This window comes from Doryrhamphus excisus, chromosome 12, assembly GCF_030265055.1.
Source record: "Doryrhamphus excisus isolate RoL2022-K1 chromosome 12, RoL_Dexc_1.0, whole genome shotgun sequence".
Lineage (NCBI taxonomy): Eukaryota > Metazoa > Chordata > Actinopteri > Syngnathiformes > Syngnathidae > Doryrhamphus > Doryrhamphus excisus.
In genome coordinates this window covers 7562195-7582983 of record NC_080477.1, presented here as the reverse complement: position 1 = coordinate 7582983, position 20789 = coordinate 7562195, and the positions used below count along the sequence as shown (strand labels likewise).

Here is a 20789-nt window from a genome sequence, read left to right as displayed (position 1 = left end):
AGATATAAAATATATTTTAATAATATAAATATATAATATATATATATATAATATATGTGCAAGACTTAACATTTTAGCTGCTGAAGGGTTTGACTCCTAATTAGGGCAACTTTAAATGAATAAGGGTAAAGGTAAAACATGCAGTTAAACAACGAACCACTGTCAGGTTAGGAAATTACTGTCACGGGCCAGGTTAATTGAAAGATAAATTAAATGAATCAGTCTAGAACCTCATGTGTTGGTCACAGAGATGAAAACAATAGCATGTATTCTTTCTACATCACAAAGTGCAGTCAAACAAACACAACATTGTATTGCTGATTCGGGTCAAACAATGGATGCATGTGCAGCTTTGGAACAAATTAAGATGTTTGTCAGAAACCTGTTACATTATCTTTATGTTTATTCATCAGTACATTCTTCATTAACATCATTTCATGGATAATGTTCTTCCATTGTGGGAATAAATGTTTAAGGTTAAAAAGGTTTGAAATGATTGTAATTAACAAAGCATGTCGAAAACACTATCTGCCAATATTTTGAAACATCTGTGTATGTTGTTTGCCATCAGCAACCGTGCTCTAGATCATGATGTGTTCTGAAAACAGATGGGCATTGTTGTTTTAGCAGATGCTTCCCAAACAGGACTAAACAGTCCATTTATTCTAAAGTGTAGGTTGTGCACTATTAGGGAGCATGGCTGTGTGTGTGTGTGTGTGTGTGTGTGAAGGATGGATTCAAAGTCAGTAACCGTACCCATTGGACAAAAATGAAGCAATATCTTGCCCATAACAATATTGTGATTACATTGCACATGAAAAATAATACTTGTAGGTCAGTTTTGCATACATCGTTTGTAGAACTGTGTTTGTATGTGTCCAGTACAGTGAGAAAACACTTTTTCTGTACCGTTTATCCTCACCAGTGTCACGGGCATGCTAGAGCCTATCCCAGCTGTCTTTGGTCTTCCTGAAGACTGTCTTGAGAATTATGTTTTTCATGTCAGAATTTTATTTTAATGAATCACTACACATGCGGTAATTATGAGTTCAATTTAGGGATGATTGGATCAGGGTTTAATGCTGAAATAAATTTAATGCATGTTTTGTAGTAATACAAATACATGGGAAATTGATTGTTCAATTATTTTTTAGCTTAAGATAACATTCATTCATTCATTCATTTTCTACCACTTTTTCCTCACGAGGGGTGTTGGAGCCTATCCCAGCTGTCTTTGGGAGAGAGGCGGGGTACACCCTGGGCTGGTCGCCAGCCAATCACAGGGCACATATAGACAAACAACCATTCACACATTCACACTCACATTCATACTTATGGGCAATTTGGAGTCGCCAATTAACCTAGCATGTTTTTGGAATGTGGGAGGAAACCGGAGTACCCGGAGAAAAACAAAGGCATGCACGGGGTGAACATGCAAACTCCACACAGAGATGGCCGAGGGTGGAATTGAACCCTGGTCTCCTGCTTAAGATAACAAAAGAACGGAAAAAATAATACAAATACATACTGTATCTTTAATACATTGAAAATATACCCTGCTCAATTTAAAACACAATTCATTCAGCAACATTTAAATTCATGTTAAAATCTCGTCTCGTTCCCGTGGACCGAATCTCGTGCATCATCTCATCTCATAAATCAGGTGACTTGTGACACCCTATGAGGGATCGTAATTTGTGGAAATTCATTCATCACATTCGGGTCTGGTACCAATTAACCGACATATATTTATACTGTTATTCTGTATGTTTTGTATTTTTCATTCTTTTTTAATAAATGTGTCTGCACCTGCTATACCAAAACTAATTCCTAGTATGTGTTTGATCATACCTGGCAATAAACCCTTTTCTGATTCTGATTCTGATAAATGAGGAACCACAAAAATGAATTTCGAGAGAACGAGAAAGTGACTTAATTTTGCCTCTGACATAGGCTTAGCAGATTTGGACTATTTAGCAGATCATCTTAGCACTTTATTTATTTTTCCCAAGCTGTTGCATCTCATGTGACGCCTTCCAGGGAAGCCTGCCTCACAGTATGAAAAGCTCTGATCCATGTTATTCAACACTGTCTCTCTCAGTTCTGTGCAAAGTATGTTTTTCAATGAATCCAAAATTATGTACATCGTTTATATGGGAGGAGTGTTCAGATTAGTGCTTGGCACCTCCGTGGGTAAAGACTCCAGACAGGCTAATTACCTTCACACAAATTTTTCATCTCTTCCATTGCAGCAACCTTGACACTGTTGCTCTCTTGCTCTTGTAGTAAACCACAACAGTAACAAATTAGCATAGACACTACCTTTCTGATCAGCGGAACGCCTACTCTCTTGTTTCCAATGATGCACTATGAATTTAAATGTTCCAATTAGTGTTCTGCATTTCCCTGAGCACCACAAAAAAACCTTAGTGGCCTGCAATCCAATGCAGTTCATGGTGCTCAAACTTATAATATACTTGCTTAACACATAGACACCATGGCAATTACATGCACATGTTTTTACATCTTTTGACACATATCATTAAAATAAGTCAAATAAACATCTTGTTTTATATTAAGGATGTCACAAAAAATTAGAAACAGGAGAAAACTTAATGATAGAAAAATGAAAAGCAGCCAAGTGCAGGCACCAGGGAGTAGATCTTTTGCATATAGATTAGTGTCTGCTCAGCAGCTCTTTTACATTTTCTCTCTGTTTGGCTTCCATTTCAGTGTGTATATAGAGCAACTGTAACCTAATGTGAATATTGAATGTGATCCATGTATGCAGTAAGTAAATATTGACTATACTTGTACTACACTGAATGTAGTAGTCAGCACCCACAGCTGTTGATGTGTTTTGTGAGAGTATAGTACAAAATGGTACAAAGATTTAAACACAACAGTACACAGTCGAGGGCCGCACGGCGGACAAGTGGTTAGCGCAGACCTCACAGCTAGGAGACCAGGGTTCAATTCCACCCTCGGCCATCTCTCTGTGTGGAGTTTGCATGTTCTCCCTGTGCATGCGTGGGTTTTCTCCAGGTACTCCGGTTTCCTCCCACATTCCAAAAACATGCTAGGTTAATTGGCGACTCCAAATTGTCCATAGGTATGAATGTGAGTGTGAATGGTTGTTTGTCTATATGTGACAATACTCTAACGGCAATACCTTATTTTATTATTTATTCTTTACCTTAACACTGCCATATTTACAAATTAATTTCAAGTGTTAATGGGTGATTGCATACTACGAAGAGTTACCTGGTGCGGCAGAAAACACAACATTTTGATGGGTGCAAACTTATTGACTCACCTTGATTAACTTGAATCAGAAAATACAACTGATATTTTCAGATAAATAATGTATATACTTTGTGTTTTTGCACCAATTAGCTGCTGCAAGGAAAGACCATTCCTAAACTGGGGACGTTGGACCAGATTGAAACAGGAAGCGGGGATGCAGATGGACGTTACAGCGGTGACTGTGATGATGAAGATGGTTGTGATGGGTCTGGTGGCGGCGTTATCAAAAAGAACACCCAGAGAGTATCCAAAAGTAAGTCTTGATTCCTTCCAATTTTACTGAAGACGTCAGCAAGAAGTTAGGAAAAGACAGGATGCACAACGAGAGGTAGCACAGATGCAGATGCTGAGGGTCACATTGGGAGTGACCAGGATGGATAGGATCAGGAATCAGAGGCACATTACATGTCGCCTTGGAGCTAAAGTCAGAGAAGCCAGACTGAGATGGTTCAGCCATGTCCAGAGGACAATAAATCGGTAAAAATAAATCGTAATCTTTCAATTTATGTATCATCATACATAAAGAACAGCATATCACGGCTATTCACAGACATCACGAGACTACCCAGGAATATTTAATAATATTGAGACGACCATTAAAATGTCTATTTTTGACACGATAATATCGCCTGAATTTTACTACTGCATCAACACGCCCCCATATCAAACCTTGCTGCTTGCTTGATGATGATAATGTTCTACAGTTTTTAATTTTCTACATATACATTTTGGATCAACATTTGCAATACAAATTGTAAACTTATGGATATTATATTAGATTCAGCCCCAGAACCCTCCTGTGACTCCTGCATTTATTAAATGCATTTTAACTGTAAAAACGGTATAACAGACAACTAATCAATGATATTGAGTCCCAGTCGCCAGGCTAGGCTGCTCAGTCTACCTGTTAGAGAAAGTGTTTCTCCAAGCTGCATTGCTTGCATGTTGAAATTACAGTAACAACTTATGGGCATTTTTAAATTATTATATTATATTATTATATATTATATTAAATTGTGTTCACCTCGCAACAGGGCTATGACATCTTGCACTGATGTCACGTCTTTAAATATATAAATGTAAATACATGCCCATTATCACAGTTTATGATTGCTGAAGAACAAAATATATATAGAGTATATGTGGATATATACATTTTTTTTAAAACCATTCTCTATCTTGGGCAACAGTGGTTCAGGACCTAGAGTTGTCCAGAAACAAGTGAAACAGTTTTTTTGTCCCTGAGTAAGACACTTCACCCACCTTGCTTCCAGTGCAGCCCACACTGGGTTATGAATGACTGTTTAGTAGTGGTCGGAGAGGCTGTAGGCACGAATTGGCAGCCATGTTACCATCAGACTAGCCCAAGGCCACTGTGGCTGCATATGTAGATTACCACCACCGGTGTGTGACTGAGGACTGAATGAATAGGGACTTCACTTCGTTGTCAAGCACTTTTGGATGCTTTAATAAACAGTATATAACATTTAATCCATTATTATTATTATTATTATTACAATCATCTTACATAATAAGAGTCATCCAAGACACCAGTTTATGACACACATAATAATAATCGTGAAAGATAATAGCTTCAATGGAGCAATCAAGGCCCGTTATTTAAAAAAAAAGATTGCTCCAGAGAGGATCAGGAGCCCCTGATGAATCACAACTCCGTGACTCTCCTTTTTATACCTTCCTCACATTGCAAGAATGCCTCCTCTCCCCTCTCATCCTTAAACATGCTAACCACTGGATTAATCATGCTCCCATTTTGCCTAAGGCGACAGCGAGGGGAGCTGTGGTGGGTGGTCATCCAAACAAGTCATTCTCACTCTGTAAATGTTCCCACTGCTGCCTGACAGTGTGTGTGGAGGCTATTCAGAACTGGGGAAAACTGCTAAATGATTGCTCATCCGAAGCTGTGGCATTTACCGCACGTTGCAACAAAGCCGCCCTGTTTGCTGTCAGACGCCAAAGCAGCTTGTGTCAAGTATTCAAGTATTTACACTCAACTGTCTGTGATGACCTCTGTTGGACGTTCACTGCTGCTTAAACGCCGCATAAATACAGAGTGTCATCAGACATCCTCAGTCCTATCGGCTCAAGATAGGATAAGATAAGATATGCCTTTGTTAGTCCCACAAGGGGAAATTTCAGAAACAAGATACCACATAGACAAATTGGGACTCCTGGTCATTATGACAACAGGAAGTTAAAATGTTTGTTCGATGTTTGCAGCAATAATAACATTTTAAATGACCTTACAGGGGACTGATTATGCTCATATTTTGGCCCTTTATATTGAGTTGTGGACTCCTATAGAGCAGCTACAGAAAGCTTTCTAGTTCTTCCAGAATCTGCACCTATTCTAGTTCTAGTATTCTAGTATTTCTCTGGATTTCGTGTTCCCGCAAAAATGGTCTCTTTTAATGTATTCCACCCACGGCCGCCTCCAGGCACGCTTAATCTGCTGTGGTTGGTCACACTGCCGAGTGCATAGGAAGAGTTTGGGACGCTAACTTTATAGGAATTGATAATAAACAGCAATTTACTTTTTAAAATGTCTGCTTTTAAATATTCGTTGGATCCCGAATCGAATCCGGAAGTAGAGACTTGACAGTCCGAATTTTCTCAAGAGGTTACCTCAAGACCTCAAGATCTCTCAATGGTAAGCAGAGCCACTAATTGTGGTGTGAAAAGGCTATTAGCAACCCCGCTTCCTCTATGCTATAATGCTACACAGACAAGCGCTTTTGCTCCATGTCTTACACAAAATAAACACAGTTAGGACAACTGTTACTTACTGCTTTCTCTTCTGGCTCTTCCACACGACCAAGTAACGTTGGAAAGGCATAGGGCTTCAGCAAGTTTGTTGGCTAGCTGCATAGCCGCATAGCTGCATAGTGGCCCATGTTCACAAAACACTCCAGTGTGAAATGTCGTTGATTAAAATTAAGATTAAAGTAAATTTCTTTTGGTAGGGAATCAGGAACTTGTCATGCCCTGTGTGGGTTTGCACGTGACAGGTTGAGTTTGAGTTACCTTCTTGGGCTTTGGTTTCCGTTTTGGACTCTTATTTTGTATTGGACTTCCTGTTTTGCCTCGTCTGCCTTCGTTGCCATGGCCACCCACACCTGTCCCTAATTTGTCCTCTATTTAGTTCAGGCGTGCGCTTCTCCCTTTGTGGGATCATTGTTGTTTGTCCGTCAGTTTCGTGAGTTGTGTTTCCTTTTGCTGCTATTACTGCTAAAATAAATATTATTTTACCTGCATTTGGTCCTGCTCTCTGCATCCTGGGGTCGAACCTTAAAGCTCTCGAGACCGACCGTGACAGAACTCCAACCACATAGCGTCTTTATGAATTTTAAACAAATGTGGCTTTCCCTTTTGAGGGATTGCCAGCAAGTACAGCGGAACAGCGCTTCACGCAGGGCGAAGGAAGCAGAGCTTGGAGGAGGGCAGAGAGTTTATACATCAGGAAGTCAGCCCCTCTGTGACATCACATAGGGCCTGAAACTGAGCCATCCCAAACTTCTTTCAACGCTCACTTCTAAATGTACAAACCTCATTATCTGAAACTTTGGCATCATTTAACACAAGAATAGAACATTCTAACTACATTTATAGGTCAGAAAAGTGGAAAAAAGCATAATAGGTCCCCTTTAAATAGACAAACAAGAAGCAATGGTAATGGCTACATGCACTGCCCTTAAATTAAAGTGTGACATTCCAATTTGCCTGATGATCTGCTAAATAGTCCAAAAAGCACTTTCCTACAGCATATTGCTTTGAAGGCAGATAGATTTGCTCTCGCCTGATTATATGACATTATTCTCATCCAACTAGCAAGATGTGCAAATCTGTTCCAGCTGCACCAAATGATTGAAGAGTAAACTCATTACACTTCTCTCTGTAGTGTAAAATGTAGTGTAAAAGGCTTTTCAATCGATTCAAATATTTAATTGCAATGAATCTAATTTAGTTAACTCAGAATTAATCACATTTAATCGCAAATAGAAACTGAAAAGTTGCTGGTATTTATTGTCAATGTGGTTATTTTTCCTTAACTTGAGTGGAAAATGTCAATAATATATATGCTGCATAGATGTAATAAACATTAAAAAAAAAAAAAAGATACAGCTACCCAGCAAATTAACAGTCAAGGTACTGAGGTAAAAAAAAATCCTGAAAATGAATTCATAACACTTACAGTGAGAATGTTATAGACAATGGTGTTTGCATTAGTAGGTTTTCTTGGCTTCACAACTGCATTTATTTTCAACCGATAATACACAAGATACTGTGTGAGCGTGTGTGTGCAGCTATCGAGCTGCGCTTCTCAATGCAACTGAAACACCATTTAAAATGTCATTTGATTTCATTCTCTGCAATTATCTTTAATCCTTTTCCTATGTCTTTGAGGTTTATCAGCAAAACATGCTGTCGATGAAACAGCCTGATAAGAAAATAAAGAAGGATAAAATCAATGCGAACAATAGAGGCCTGCTTTAAGGGATTATCCTCATTAGACAGAATTACGTTAAAGTGAGATCTGGGTAAACGTGACAAGAAGCAGTAAGAGACCATGTGAGACATTACATCCGTCAAGGCACCAGCGAACTAATTTGACAGTTTCACCACCCACAAGTTGTCAGGCATAATTATTTTACTAATACATGAGACCTCGACTACCGTATTTTCCGCACCACAATACTTATATTATATTATAATTATTATTCTATTCTATTCTATTCTATTCTATTCTATTCTATTCTATTCTATTCTATTCTATTCTATTCTATTCTATTCTATTCTATTCTATTCTATTATATTATATTATATTATATTATATTATAAGGTGCAGTCTCAATTAAAGGGTCTATTTCTGTACTTCACCCATACATAAGGCGCAATGCACTCTACAAAAAGTTAAACTTTAAAAATACAAAGAGTGTATTGTTAAACAGTAGAATAATTAATCTTCTCCCAAAAATCCAAAAAGTCCTCATCTGGATCTGCATTGAACAGCTGGGCAATTTCTCCACCAAACCCTCTCATCATTCACATCATCAGTCACTCTCGTTGTCAGGTGGCTGTTCCCCGATGATGCCAGCTTTCGCCAAAGCAATTAAAGGGGAACTGCACTTTTTTGCCCATCATTTACGATCCTTATGTGAAACATGAACACGAATGAATATGAATATTCTTTTCCATTTTCTGTGCATTCTAGCGCAAGAAAATGAGTTAATATGAGCTAGCTAACAATTGACGGCATGGGAAATACGTATTTTGAAAATAAAGCCATACCAAAAAAAACCCTAAAAAAAAAAAAATTAATTTACACAACGGTAACCAAGCTACTACGATATTGTTATTGAAGCAGCTAACATAATAAACTATATTTGTCTGGCGGACTAACACAACGCCTCACTAGCCGTTCAGGTCAGCGTCACTCACAATTGGATAACTAGCTCTCGTAGTTGAAATAGGTGTGTCCCAAGATGTGCATTGTTAGCTAGCTCATATAAACACATTTTCTGGTGTTAAGAATGCACAGAAAAGGGAAATAAATATATGTTCATGTATCACATAATGATTATGGGGAAAAAAAAAGTGCAGTTCCTCTTTAAAGCAGATACCTTAGCGCAAGCATCCAAAATCGCCCAGCACTGCCGTGTTCACCATCACTCATCCATCACCCTCACAACACTTGCAACTTCACTTTGAATGGCGTGTTTACACTAATGATAGCCTATTCATACCAATTCATTTGCTTCACTTAGTTATCTACAGTACCATCGGGATATGCGTTGCTTGATGTGATTTTATTTGCAGCGTAAGGGTAGTATACCTACTGGAGGTGTGGCAGACGTTAGGCGTACGTGCAGAAATTATATTATTATATGCACACGCACTAGTCACAACTAAAATACTATTTCTTCTCAAACTTTCATCTATGAGTTTTAAGTCTTTATTCACCTTTCCTTGGATAATCGTGACACAGTTGACCGAAGACCTTCACTAAAATATTATTACAGGAGTGGGATGAGAAAGAAGCTCTATTCCCTTCACCCATTTTATAACTCTGCCCTCATTTTTCTCATGACTGCATGTAAGGGCAGATGGCCTAACAAATATCTGTATATCAGTTCATACTTCTAACAAAGTGATTGGAAGGATTTGTCCCCATCAAAGCGATCACAGTTCTTGATTAACTTTCTCATTGCCACTCTTGTCATATATTAAGGCAAAACCCCATCTAGATACATGCACATGGATAGTACATACGAACTCCACACAGACATGCCCAATGCCTGTGAGGCCAACATGCTTTCCACTAAGACCTAACCTTGTGATCTTCCATCCATGGGATGAATAAAGGAATGAATGTAAGAGAGTTCATATGTATTCATTTTGGATTAATATGTTAATGTTTTAATTCAGTTATTTTGATATAACAAGTGGCGGTATGCATGATGGGTGAAGAACACAGCATTCCAAAACAAACACTTGCTACCCACAGTAACATTTGGTGGTGGTTCCATCATGCTGTGGGGCTGTGTGGCCAGTGCAGGTACTGGAAGTCCTGTTCAAGTTGAAGGTCGCATGGACTCAACTGACTCAACTTGAGATGTTTTGGAAAGAGGAATGGTCAAAAATACCTTCATCCAGAATCTAGACCCTCATTGGAAGCTATAAGAAATATTTATTTCTGCAAAAGGAGGATCTACTAATTATTTATTTCACTTTTGTGTTGGGGTGCCCAAATGTATGCACCTGCCTACTTTAGTTTAAATTATTATTTACTTTCTGTAAATCCTATAAACTTCATTCAAATTCTCTATCACTGTGTTTGTCTGCTATATGATATATTTAACTGAAATTGCTGATCTCAACAACCAGTGATTTATAAAGGAAAACTACATATATTACATACCACTGTATCTGCTATATTGGGTAATACAAATGTGAAGGTGACTATATGGGTGTTATGTCTTGGCAGGTCATTAAGTTAAAAGTGTGCATGCTCTAATTACACTCCAAAAAAATGTAACGGAAATAATGAAATAAATTAGTTACTGCCACTAAAGGGTTATTTTTGACAGCCCTCGTTAAAACCCATATTTAGAAGGTCGAAATCAGGTGTGCTATGGTCTATATATGGAATATTCCATTTATAAAGAAGGAATCCTCCTTTGCAGAAATTCACTTCACTGCATCGAACGAGGGATCACTTTCTGCAGCGTTTCCTTTGTAATGCTGCAAATGTACATTTCAAATTGATGTGGATGATTACCGTCAGCCCAACATGAAAATGAGAATTTTTTAAACATAATAACCAGGAATATAATAATTAATCACTGTGTGCATAATGAGTGCAGTGGCATTAGTGGGTTTTATTATTCCAATGTTTATGGGTGTTTTTGCACACTTTAGCTCTTACTGCAACCCACTCAACTGTAAGGTCTTGGTCATTTAATTTGTTGAAATGGATCATGTTGCATGGATAATCATATGACAGCAAGAGACATACAGCATGGGCTGTCTCATTGCAATTTGGTAGCAGCCAAAAGGTCTCAATCATAAGGTTAATTTGCTACATTGATAGAGGTTTATTTTGACAATTATACACCTGGGTTGATCACATACTCCAAACCCATGCCGAGCTCAATTTTAGAAAACAGTTTTGTGCGCTGTTTTATTCTGTTCCCAGCTATGACATACTAACAACAAAGCATAGACAGACTTTGCAAAGTTGCACAGCAAAATGATCAAAATGTTCATGTCTGCATGGTTGCAACATGCAGCATGCTCACAGAAAGAATTAGAGCAATTCCTTTATCCAACACAAAACCTTGGATTTTCACGACTGGATAGCACAGAGCTGCAGTAGAGAACAACAACATCCTAAAACCCTAACATGCATCTCTGGGCCTCTTATCTGGCTGGCCTTCAATCAACAGCAGACCTTGGGACTGCCTGCTTTGTGAGCATTGCCGTGCAAAACGACATCTGTCACAAACAGAGCAGCAGCAGAGAGAGACAAATCGATCCCTAGCAAGTAAGCACAATGAGGGAAATGAGACAGACTCTCTTTAGGTGTGACTCTCATTCATTAGTGCTTTCTCGGCAGGAGTTTTGTAGCAGCCTGTACCTCCTGCACAGTGCTGCGTTTGAGTGCTCTTGAATGTAATGTTGAGTGACGGACACTCGACACAAGCTGAGGATTTTGCTATACCATTTTTTGGCCATAATTCCCACTTTGATATGTTTTAAACTGCAAATTATATATCTGCAAAAACAGGAATGATATCAGAGTCCTATTTGTGGGACAGCATTTCTTGCAGCTCTGCTAACAGGCCCCAAAACACTTGACTGTCCCTATTAGAATCATTATCCTCATTAAAATGTGAGATCAGATGAGCTCACCTGCTGTGATTGCCGTCCTCCTCAATGCTTCTCATAATGGGATCCAAATAATTTGCAGCAGTGTGGCGTCTTAGCGTTTGTCCAGTGAGCCCGACTAGGTGCACTCCAAGGTCGTCTGAATGTGACTCAATTAAATAATCCAAGTAATTAATTATTTATGCTGCAGTCGGGAAGAATGCTGGTTGTCGATTGGAATTGTGTTGGGATAGACTAAAGAACTACACTCGGGGCTCGACAGTAACGATGTACCGATGGCCCGGGGCAAGTTAAAACAAAATTCGGGCAAGTAAATCCAATCAGTGATATTCCGTGGGGCAAGTGCACTTTGGCATTCGGTTTTTAAAAGCGGTTCTTGTTGGGTGTTGGTAAAAGACGGACTGCGTAATTCCGGTGGTAATTTGCAAACCAATCCTTGAAATGGGCCAATCAGAATCGTTTATTTAGACCGCGGTCCGCGTTTTACCCACACCGGTTCTTGTTCGCGATCAACCAATCAGCGATCGTTTGACTACGAAAACATCTATCATGGCGTCCCTGCCAACATGGTCGAATTCTTCAACAACTTGTGAAGGAAAACAGCAAAAAGTGATGAACCAGTGCCTCCTAAACAAGTATTTTATTAGCGGCAGCAAATCAAATGATGGCACAGGTGAGTGAATCACATTGCTGTGACAATTTGAAGTGGTCACAATGAAACACCACCGATTAGATCCAATACCAAGTGCTGATTTTGCACAAGCTACAAAATCTAGCGCTTCCATTTCTCTGTGTATTTTTCTCACCTTTGCTTCACAAATTATTGTTTGACCATTGATAATTTTTTTCTGGATTAAAAACACTTTACTAGTACACAAATGTGTCTATTCAATAATGTTTCATTGTGGTGCAAAGTGCCTAGAAGTCTCTTGACAATCCAGATTTTCATGCAACGTCATGATCTATGTAGGAAAACAACCACAAGAAATGATAATCATTTAATCTTTATTTGAGATTCTCATGTGATGCCACAAAAATTAGATGATATCATTATGACAGTCTTTTCATTTTACATGGGGCAATTTCGGGCAAGTAGTTCTCACCTTAAGGATTCCCCATGGGCAAGTCATTTTTGTTTTTAATGTAGAGCCCTGACACTGCATGACATGAACATTACATTACATGGACATGGACCACCTTTTCCAGAGTATAAGTTGCTGGGAGTGTTTCCAGTCAAAAAATGCATCATGAAGAGGAAAGAAAAACATTGAAAAGTCACACTGGATTCTAAATGGCATTTATTTTTACATGTATTCATCACAATTCAAGACCAAAAACAGACATACGTACGTATAATCCGCAAAGACAAGTTATTCAATTTGTGAATAATGAGGGGAGACTTGGGAGGAACTTGGGGGGGGAGAAAGCCTTCTCTGTTGCTGCCCCTCCCTTTGGAACTCAAATCTGCCACACATTCACGGTATTTCTGACCTTACCGTATAAAAACACACATGCTCTGGAGTGCTTTTAACTGCTAACTCTTTAAATCTTACATGTTTTGTAATAAATTACATGGAAATCTTTTACTTGCCCTTTGTATGCATGCACTTTACATTTGTTCTTTTTATTTTCTACTGTAATTTTACTATTTTGTACTCATACTTCTTTGTGTTTACCTTATAAAGCATCTTTTAGTTTTTTAAAGGTGCTCAATAAATGCAATGTAGTATTATTGTTATGGCTGCACAATGTAACGTCCCCAATAGTTTCTTTTTAATAACGTTATTCTGACCTGAACAAATCAACACCATACATGTATTGTCACGCTCCGTGTTGGCCAGGGTGACAGCTTGGTTATTTTCTCTGTTTATGCCTTAGTTCCGGTTTTTATGCTTTTATTTTTTTCCTGTTTTTTCCTTTCTGTTTTCGGCTGCATTTACTTTGCTGGTTTGACCCTGGATCCTTTTTTCTGCTTTGCTTCATTAAGTAAAATAAATACTTTTACTTGCACTTGGATCCCATCTCCGCATCCCGAGGTTGTTGCCACAACACCACCATGCCGTGCCGTGACATGTACAGTATCTCCAACTCATAAATACGCCTCTATGGTTCATTCAGCCTTGGAATGACACTTCCTTATTGTCATGAGACGACTGCAAGCTGCTTTCAAGGACACTCCGAACATCACACACAACATGTTAATTATGCGTGTACTCAGGGGCTGACTGGCCAGAGGGAGTACTGGGAGTTTTCCCGGTGGGCCGGTCAATAATGGACCGGCAGTGGCTGGTTTCTTTTTGTTTTTAGTTTTTGCCGCAACCCGCAGACACATTAGAGGCACAGTGCCTGGGCCAGTGGCCCTATGATAGGCTATCGAGACCCAGTAGTCCCACCCACACATTTTCCAGACCCCCGCACCTCGTCCAATCATGATGAGTAATCATTGTGAGATAAACCACTCAAAACAAAGTGAAAATGAAAAAAAGAAAATTTACAAATAATATAAAAATCACTCACCACTGATGCAGCTGAAAGCAAAAATATATTAAAGATATGTGCTGCAGCGGGTGCCAGCAGCGTTGTGTCCTCCGGCTCCGGGGGCTTTGGCGGTGCCGGCGGACAGTGAAAGTGAGGTTCCCGCTGCCATGGTACAGGAGGAGAAGACTGGTGTGTGTGCTCGCTTGCACAACATGTTGTGGATAAACACTCATTCATTAAATGTTCACAACCTTTGTTTATTAACTTTAAGGACATAATAGACCTCAGCAAAGTGTGTGGTGTTTTGCGACTAAATCTAGGTATCTAACGTGTTGGAAAATAATATACTTCGCTGATTACTATTATTATTATAAGCTTAAAACTCACATGTTGCAACGTGGGCTGGTTTGAGCATGTAGATATGCTATTTTCACTTTTTTTTTTTTTACTTCGAATTACATCCCCCAAATACGGTTATATTACATATTTTTCATAGTTGTCTTCCAGTGCCACTGTCCTGATGTGCTTCAGCCAGTATTGTCCTTGTAAGAGCAATATGCTCTTTGATTGGCTATTATACATTTATTTTATTCAAAACTTGACAACTCCAATGGCTATTCATATCTTTTTTTTCTGTCTTTCACCAGGATGATTATGAGTAACCCACAGTACCTTGCCATTACATAAACACTTTGAATCCGAAATCTTTTCTCCAATATCCTTCTTAAATGCAGGTGCAAAACATGTCTGTAGTCATCATTTATTTTATTCAAGACTCCAGAATATAAAGGAATATTATTCAGTAATGTAGTGTTGTTAAGAGCTGGTGTGACCGGCCGAACTATGAAATGCCACCTAAAGTCCAGAAAATATGGTCTTTGCCATAATAAACAATTGTTAATACTTGACAGTGTCAATAAAAATAGACCTTATTATCTTTATGAAAGTCACATTTTCCATCTTTTGTAATGGATATCATTACATTGTTCTGGTGTACCTAATGGCCTGTGAGTGTCTTTGGGAATTAAGGACTATAAGTAGTTTTCCACAAGAAGCAAATTAAAGAATTAAATGCCTACTGGCTGGAGAAACAAACAACTCCCTATTAATGGAAAGCTGCACAAATGAACCGGATACTGAGAGCAGGCTCAGACTACATCAGGCAGGAAATAATATATAAAAATAAAAATACTCCCAAAGGGAACAGCACCATTGGATGACAGTCCAACAACAGCCCCCAACTTACATGGAAGCTGTAGAGAGGCGTCGTAGTCCTGAAACAGAATGGACTTTTGTGTCAATGCACAAGAAAAGCCCAAAGGATTGGAAACAACACCAAAGGCACAGAGATGCAGCAAGCAGACAGAGCTGTCACATAGTGCATGTAAATTGTGATAGACCAACCCTCAACCTGTTTGGATTGGAGATATGTGTTGTGATGTGTTATATTTCATTATTTATGATTTTGCACAACCACTTTTTACAAGGATCATTTCATACAGTTGCCTTTAGATTTGATGGTGTGGTCATCACGCTCGTCAGTCAGTGTGGCTGTTGGTCAGCAAGAATACTGAAACTACCAGACCAGACCATGTCAAGGTTTTGTGAACTGGAACAGAGATTATGAGCCAGAAGGCCCTCTTTTTTTCCTGGATGAATCAGTACAAATTTCCACAGACACACTCCAACATCTTGTACAGTGGAATAGTTATAGCTGCAGTATCCATATTGTCTTCCATGTAATGATCCTTTGTCACAAATTGTCAGAAATATTCCTAGATAATAGTTCTTGACTTAAAGGGAAACTACACTTTTTTTTTTAATTTTGCCCATCATTCGCAGTCTTTATGTACAGTATTTATTTCCCTTTTCTGTGCATTATAACACAAAAACAAGTTAATTTCAGCTAACTTACAATGCTGTCATTGAGATACGCCTATTTTGACTATGAATCCCTTTAACAACGTTGCATGGTTTGATATTTGATATTTAACATGTGCACTGATGATAACATGTAATAGTTTCAGTATCTTACCGTATTTTAATTATTTAAAACACTACCGGAACTTATTTCCTCTTTCTTATGTGAACTGCAGGAAAACATCACACAAATTGAACACCTGAAATTAGACTAGTCTATAAAGCACACAGTCGTCGTTCGTGCATACTTGAACAAAACACAAATGTTGACTGAATTGACCAATTTTTTTTATAGAAATGACCTCAATAGAAGGAGAAGTCAAATTAGAAACAGGTACTAGTGACAATGCAAAAGCAAAGCAGGTGGACTGAAAAAAGGTGAAGTGTTTTAAAATAACAGCATAAAACAAGAACTAAGGCAAAAACAGAGAAACTAAAGAAAGTGTCAAACAGGCTACCATGCAAATTGAACAACATAACAACATAAATGGACCCGCCTCAAATGGGTTCCATTTTACCAGTAGTTCCCATAATATCTATTTACCTGTACTGCAGGCTGCACAGAGATCAAGTGTTTAGCGCACAGGCCACACAGCTAGGAGACCCGAGTCTGATTCCCCCCTCGGGCATCTCTGTGTGGAGTTTGCATGTTCTCCCCGTGCATGCGTGGGTTTTCTCCGGGTACTCCGGTTTCCTCCCACATTCCAAAAACATGCTAGGTTAATTAGCAACTCCAAATTGTCCATAGGTATGAATGTGAGTGTGAATGGTTGTTTGTCTATATGTGCCCTGTGATTGGCTGGCCACCAGTCCAGGGTGTACCCCGCCTCTCGCACGAAGACAGCTGGGATAGGCTCCAGCACCCCCGCCACCCTCGTGAGGATAAGCGGTAGAAAATGAATGAATGAATCTGTACTGCATAGATGGAGCTCAAAACCAAAACCAGGAAAATGCAACACGCATCCCCCGAAAGTTCAGCCTGCATCCGCCCCAAGGGGAGCCCGCCCCAGTATTTGAGAAGCATTGCACTTTACTAATGTAATGGATCAATAAAACAAAATAAAAAAAAACACTGAGCCTTGACAAAGATAAGGCATTGACCCGTAAATCAGAGATGCCTGGCCAGATATCAGGCGAAACATTTGACACACATATACGTATATATATATATATATATATATATATATATATATATATGTAGTTGAATATAGTGAAGAGACAATGGGGAATTCATTAAAGTTGTGGAGAATTAGCAGTAAAAGCTGCACACTGTTGAGCTGCTCTCTATCCTCTCTGGCCTACACTAATGTTCCGGTCTTGTTGCCGGTATGCACAGGCATGTAACCTCCCTGAGCCAGACCACCATGCAGGCCAGGTGGTTCAACAGTGGAACTACCATTAGTCAGCGCCTCCACGTGCAACCCATCAAGATGAATGATGACAGGATCTCTCGCTCTTGGAAACCATTTGGAGTATAAAGTATGGCTTGGTGAGAGCAAATGGAGGGAGAATAATTGAAGCTGAAGGGTTTGAAAGGCCACACAACAGAGCCATGATGATGGCTGCAAGAATTGAGCCTTTCAAGATAAGAGAACCATGAATGGCAGTACCATCTAGGAAGTGTCAACGAAGAGTATGCAAGACTAGTCATCAGATATTTAAGCAAACGGAGCACATTCTTTTCATTTTGATTTTCTATGTTTGTAGGAGTAGGAAGAAGGAGATCATATTTTTATTCTACCTTGTCCTACCTCTAGATTGCTCGCTTCCTCTTTTTAACGTGGGACGATGTTGCCAGTTTTCAGTACTGTAATCCCTCGTTTATCATGTTTAAATGGTTCCAGACCCAACTGTCCAATTCCTTTTTTATATCTGGAATACCTTTGTAGTTACGGCCTAGAAAGTCTGTTTACAATTTTCTAAATTTAGTCTTTCACATTATTAGAGTTGTCCAGACATTATCTAGTCACCTTTATTGTTATATTACCCAATATAGTAGATGTTTTCTGAAAAAATATACAATCTAACATCCATATAACTTGTGCTTGTGTCACAGAAATTGTGTTCTGTGTGGAGGACACAAAACCACGTTGAATTTTAAATTGTCGTGGGTTACGGCTGCAACAGCCCCCCCCCCCCCCCCCCCAAAAAAAAAGTGCAGTTTTCCTTTAATGACTTATGAAGACAAAGGTAGGTCAGATTTCTTGTTTCTTTGTCAGTGGTCTATATGGGCAAAATCATTAAACTTTAAACAAATTTAAACAACGTTTTTTGTCAAAGCAAGACTTGATTACTTGAACACTTGATTATAAAATTACAAGTATGTAGTAATTAGCTGTAGCTGAAGGACTTAACCAACATATTTGATGGCGAGCGGTGTTTGGAGTAGAATTGAAGCTTCAAGATATTTTATTATTCACCCGAAAAGCGATTATTTGCCTGGGAAATTAGTTAATTTTATTGTGTAATATACTTTTGGCCATTGAAAATTAGCCCACATTAGTTGATCATAAAGCGTCATTCTTACTTGTAATTAGACCAAACAGAAAAAAACAAAACTATTCTCTCCTGGAATGTCTGACTCAATAATAGAATTCTAATTTAATTCTTGGGTTTTACTCTGATGTATTTTCTGTCCTGATTACTTACTGTCAGTACACTAAAAAATATAGAATTAACCCAATTGCACTCCTACTCATAGGTTTTAGCTCCCCTGCAGGATTAGTTTGTATAACCAGTCTTGTGACTCACCACCAACGCCTACCCCATTTAACTGTGAGGGCCAGTCCAACTCAGATGGTTCACTGTGCATGAAATGCACCCTTACCATGAGTAACGACGGATAAGAATTAGCCTTTCACTGATTTCTGTTTGACTTTGTCACTCATAACCAACTGAAGACATTTCCAGTCAATAATATTGAGATGACAGGATGTTGCATGTCATATCGTATAATCAGACGGCTGGATTATAGACTAAAGACATGCAGAACAGCCACTATTTGCCACTTGTCTTGGTTGTTACATTGCTCTGTTTTTTAAGACAAAGTTCCTGCAATCTTCTGATCTGGAAGATGATAGCATGTAGATTAATATCTGTGTGTATTAACATTAGGTCACATCTCAGATTGGATTTGATTTCTTATGACATGTCCCCGTTGTGTACCGTGTATACATTCAAGCTAGTGTTTGAAATTAAAATGTTTTTTTTTTCACCACAGGGAACATAATGACATTTATTGCAAGGTGATATAAACCTTCCCCTGTCTTTATCATTCCTCCCCCAGGTGTTGGTGGATGTTTATGGGTTTGTTAGTTGAACATTTAGCCACTGCAGATTGTCACCATCTTCAACTACATATGCCCGATTTTCAATCATTTTCTCACACCTCGAATGGTTTTAATGGTGAGCTTAATGAGCTGCGGCTTGCATGTGGAAAGGCTTCTCATTGCCCTAATGAACCGTGAAAAGGGCAAGCACACATTATGGTGCGAACAGTTTTAATAATCAGCTTGGTGTCACAAACACAGACCTTGTTGCATTATCAAAGAAATGAAAAAACGATTCTGAACTTTTCATTAGGATAAATTGACCCACATTGTAGTGTCTATATATAGATTTTCTGCCTCCGAACTCACTTAATGGATTCATTGGAAGTTACAGCGATTGTAAGCTTCAATGTGCACCGAGGACAGTTGAATCACTTTTGCCATCATTATGAACACCTAATTAAACACCTCATTGTGCTTTGTGATATGGCACATACCATCACACTCCTACTGCTGGTGACTAATTTACCATTTATATCTTTTGTGATTTTTTTTTTTGTTATTTAGAAATAATTCTGTGATTTCAGCAATTTTAGAAATATGCTTTTGCTCTTCTATTTACAATTCTTTCTTTCAATTATTTCTGGCTAAATCTGACATATTTACACAAGTACAATGTAGTTTTAACAGATATTGGACTGCGGGCCGTGTTGTTTTGCTGAACGTAATAGTTAAAGCCAACCTTGAAACAGGGATTGTTGGCGCTAAACAATTAATTAATCTTCACTAACATTTAGAGTGCTAAAATGGGCATTAACCTGGGGAAATAGTCCATTTGTATCATACAGGATGATAGGATAGAAAAAGACTGGATCAAAAAAGTCATTCAAAATTCCTCTTTTGAGCAGCATCACTATCTTTTCAAAAACTCTTGGTTGTCTATTTTAACTGTTATGAAGGGAACCTATCAATGTTATTAGCTGTATTCCTATGTTAAATCATGCCAATGATTCAAATAATGATGTTTGCGCATTTGGAAGTGAGCCGTGAAAGAAGTGGGATGGCTCTGAACGCTCGGTTTCAGAGAGCTTTTGCTAACACTGGCTGTTTGTGATGTCACAAGGAACCGGGCTTCCTTATATGGGCTGTAGGCCAAATACTAGGATTGCCCTCCCCACAGCTCTGCTGCGCTCTGTTTGTGGTTGTTAGCTATGAATCCCAGAGAAAAATATTTAAATCTGGGACTGTTTTAGTGAACACGTAAACAATTGCGCCAAAATGTTGCTGAAGCCAGAAGCAGCGCCTGCTCTTACCAGGAAAGGTGCATTCATGTCAGACACACCTTGCATGAACTGAGTAAACGCGGACTTACATTACCAAGTCAGGGGTCTCCATCCAGTAGCTCAT

At 38.8% G+C, this 20789-nt stretch overlaps 1 protein-coding gene across 3 annotated transcripts in view; it reads left to right on the top strand.

The window, feature by feature from the left end:
* Nucleotides 1–20789, top strand: part of gpc5a (glypican 5a) — a 131174-nt gene that overhangs the window by 80938 nt on the left and 29447 nt on the right. For all 3 annotated transcript variants that reach the window (XM_058089689.1, XM_058089690.1, XM_058089688.1), the window contains one exon: nucleotides 3397–3559. In XM_058089689.1, the coding sequence (XP_057945672.1) occupies nucleotides 3397–3559 (163 nt within the window). The remainder of the gene's footprint in view (nucleotides 1–3396; nucleotides 3560–20789) is intronic.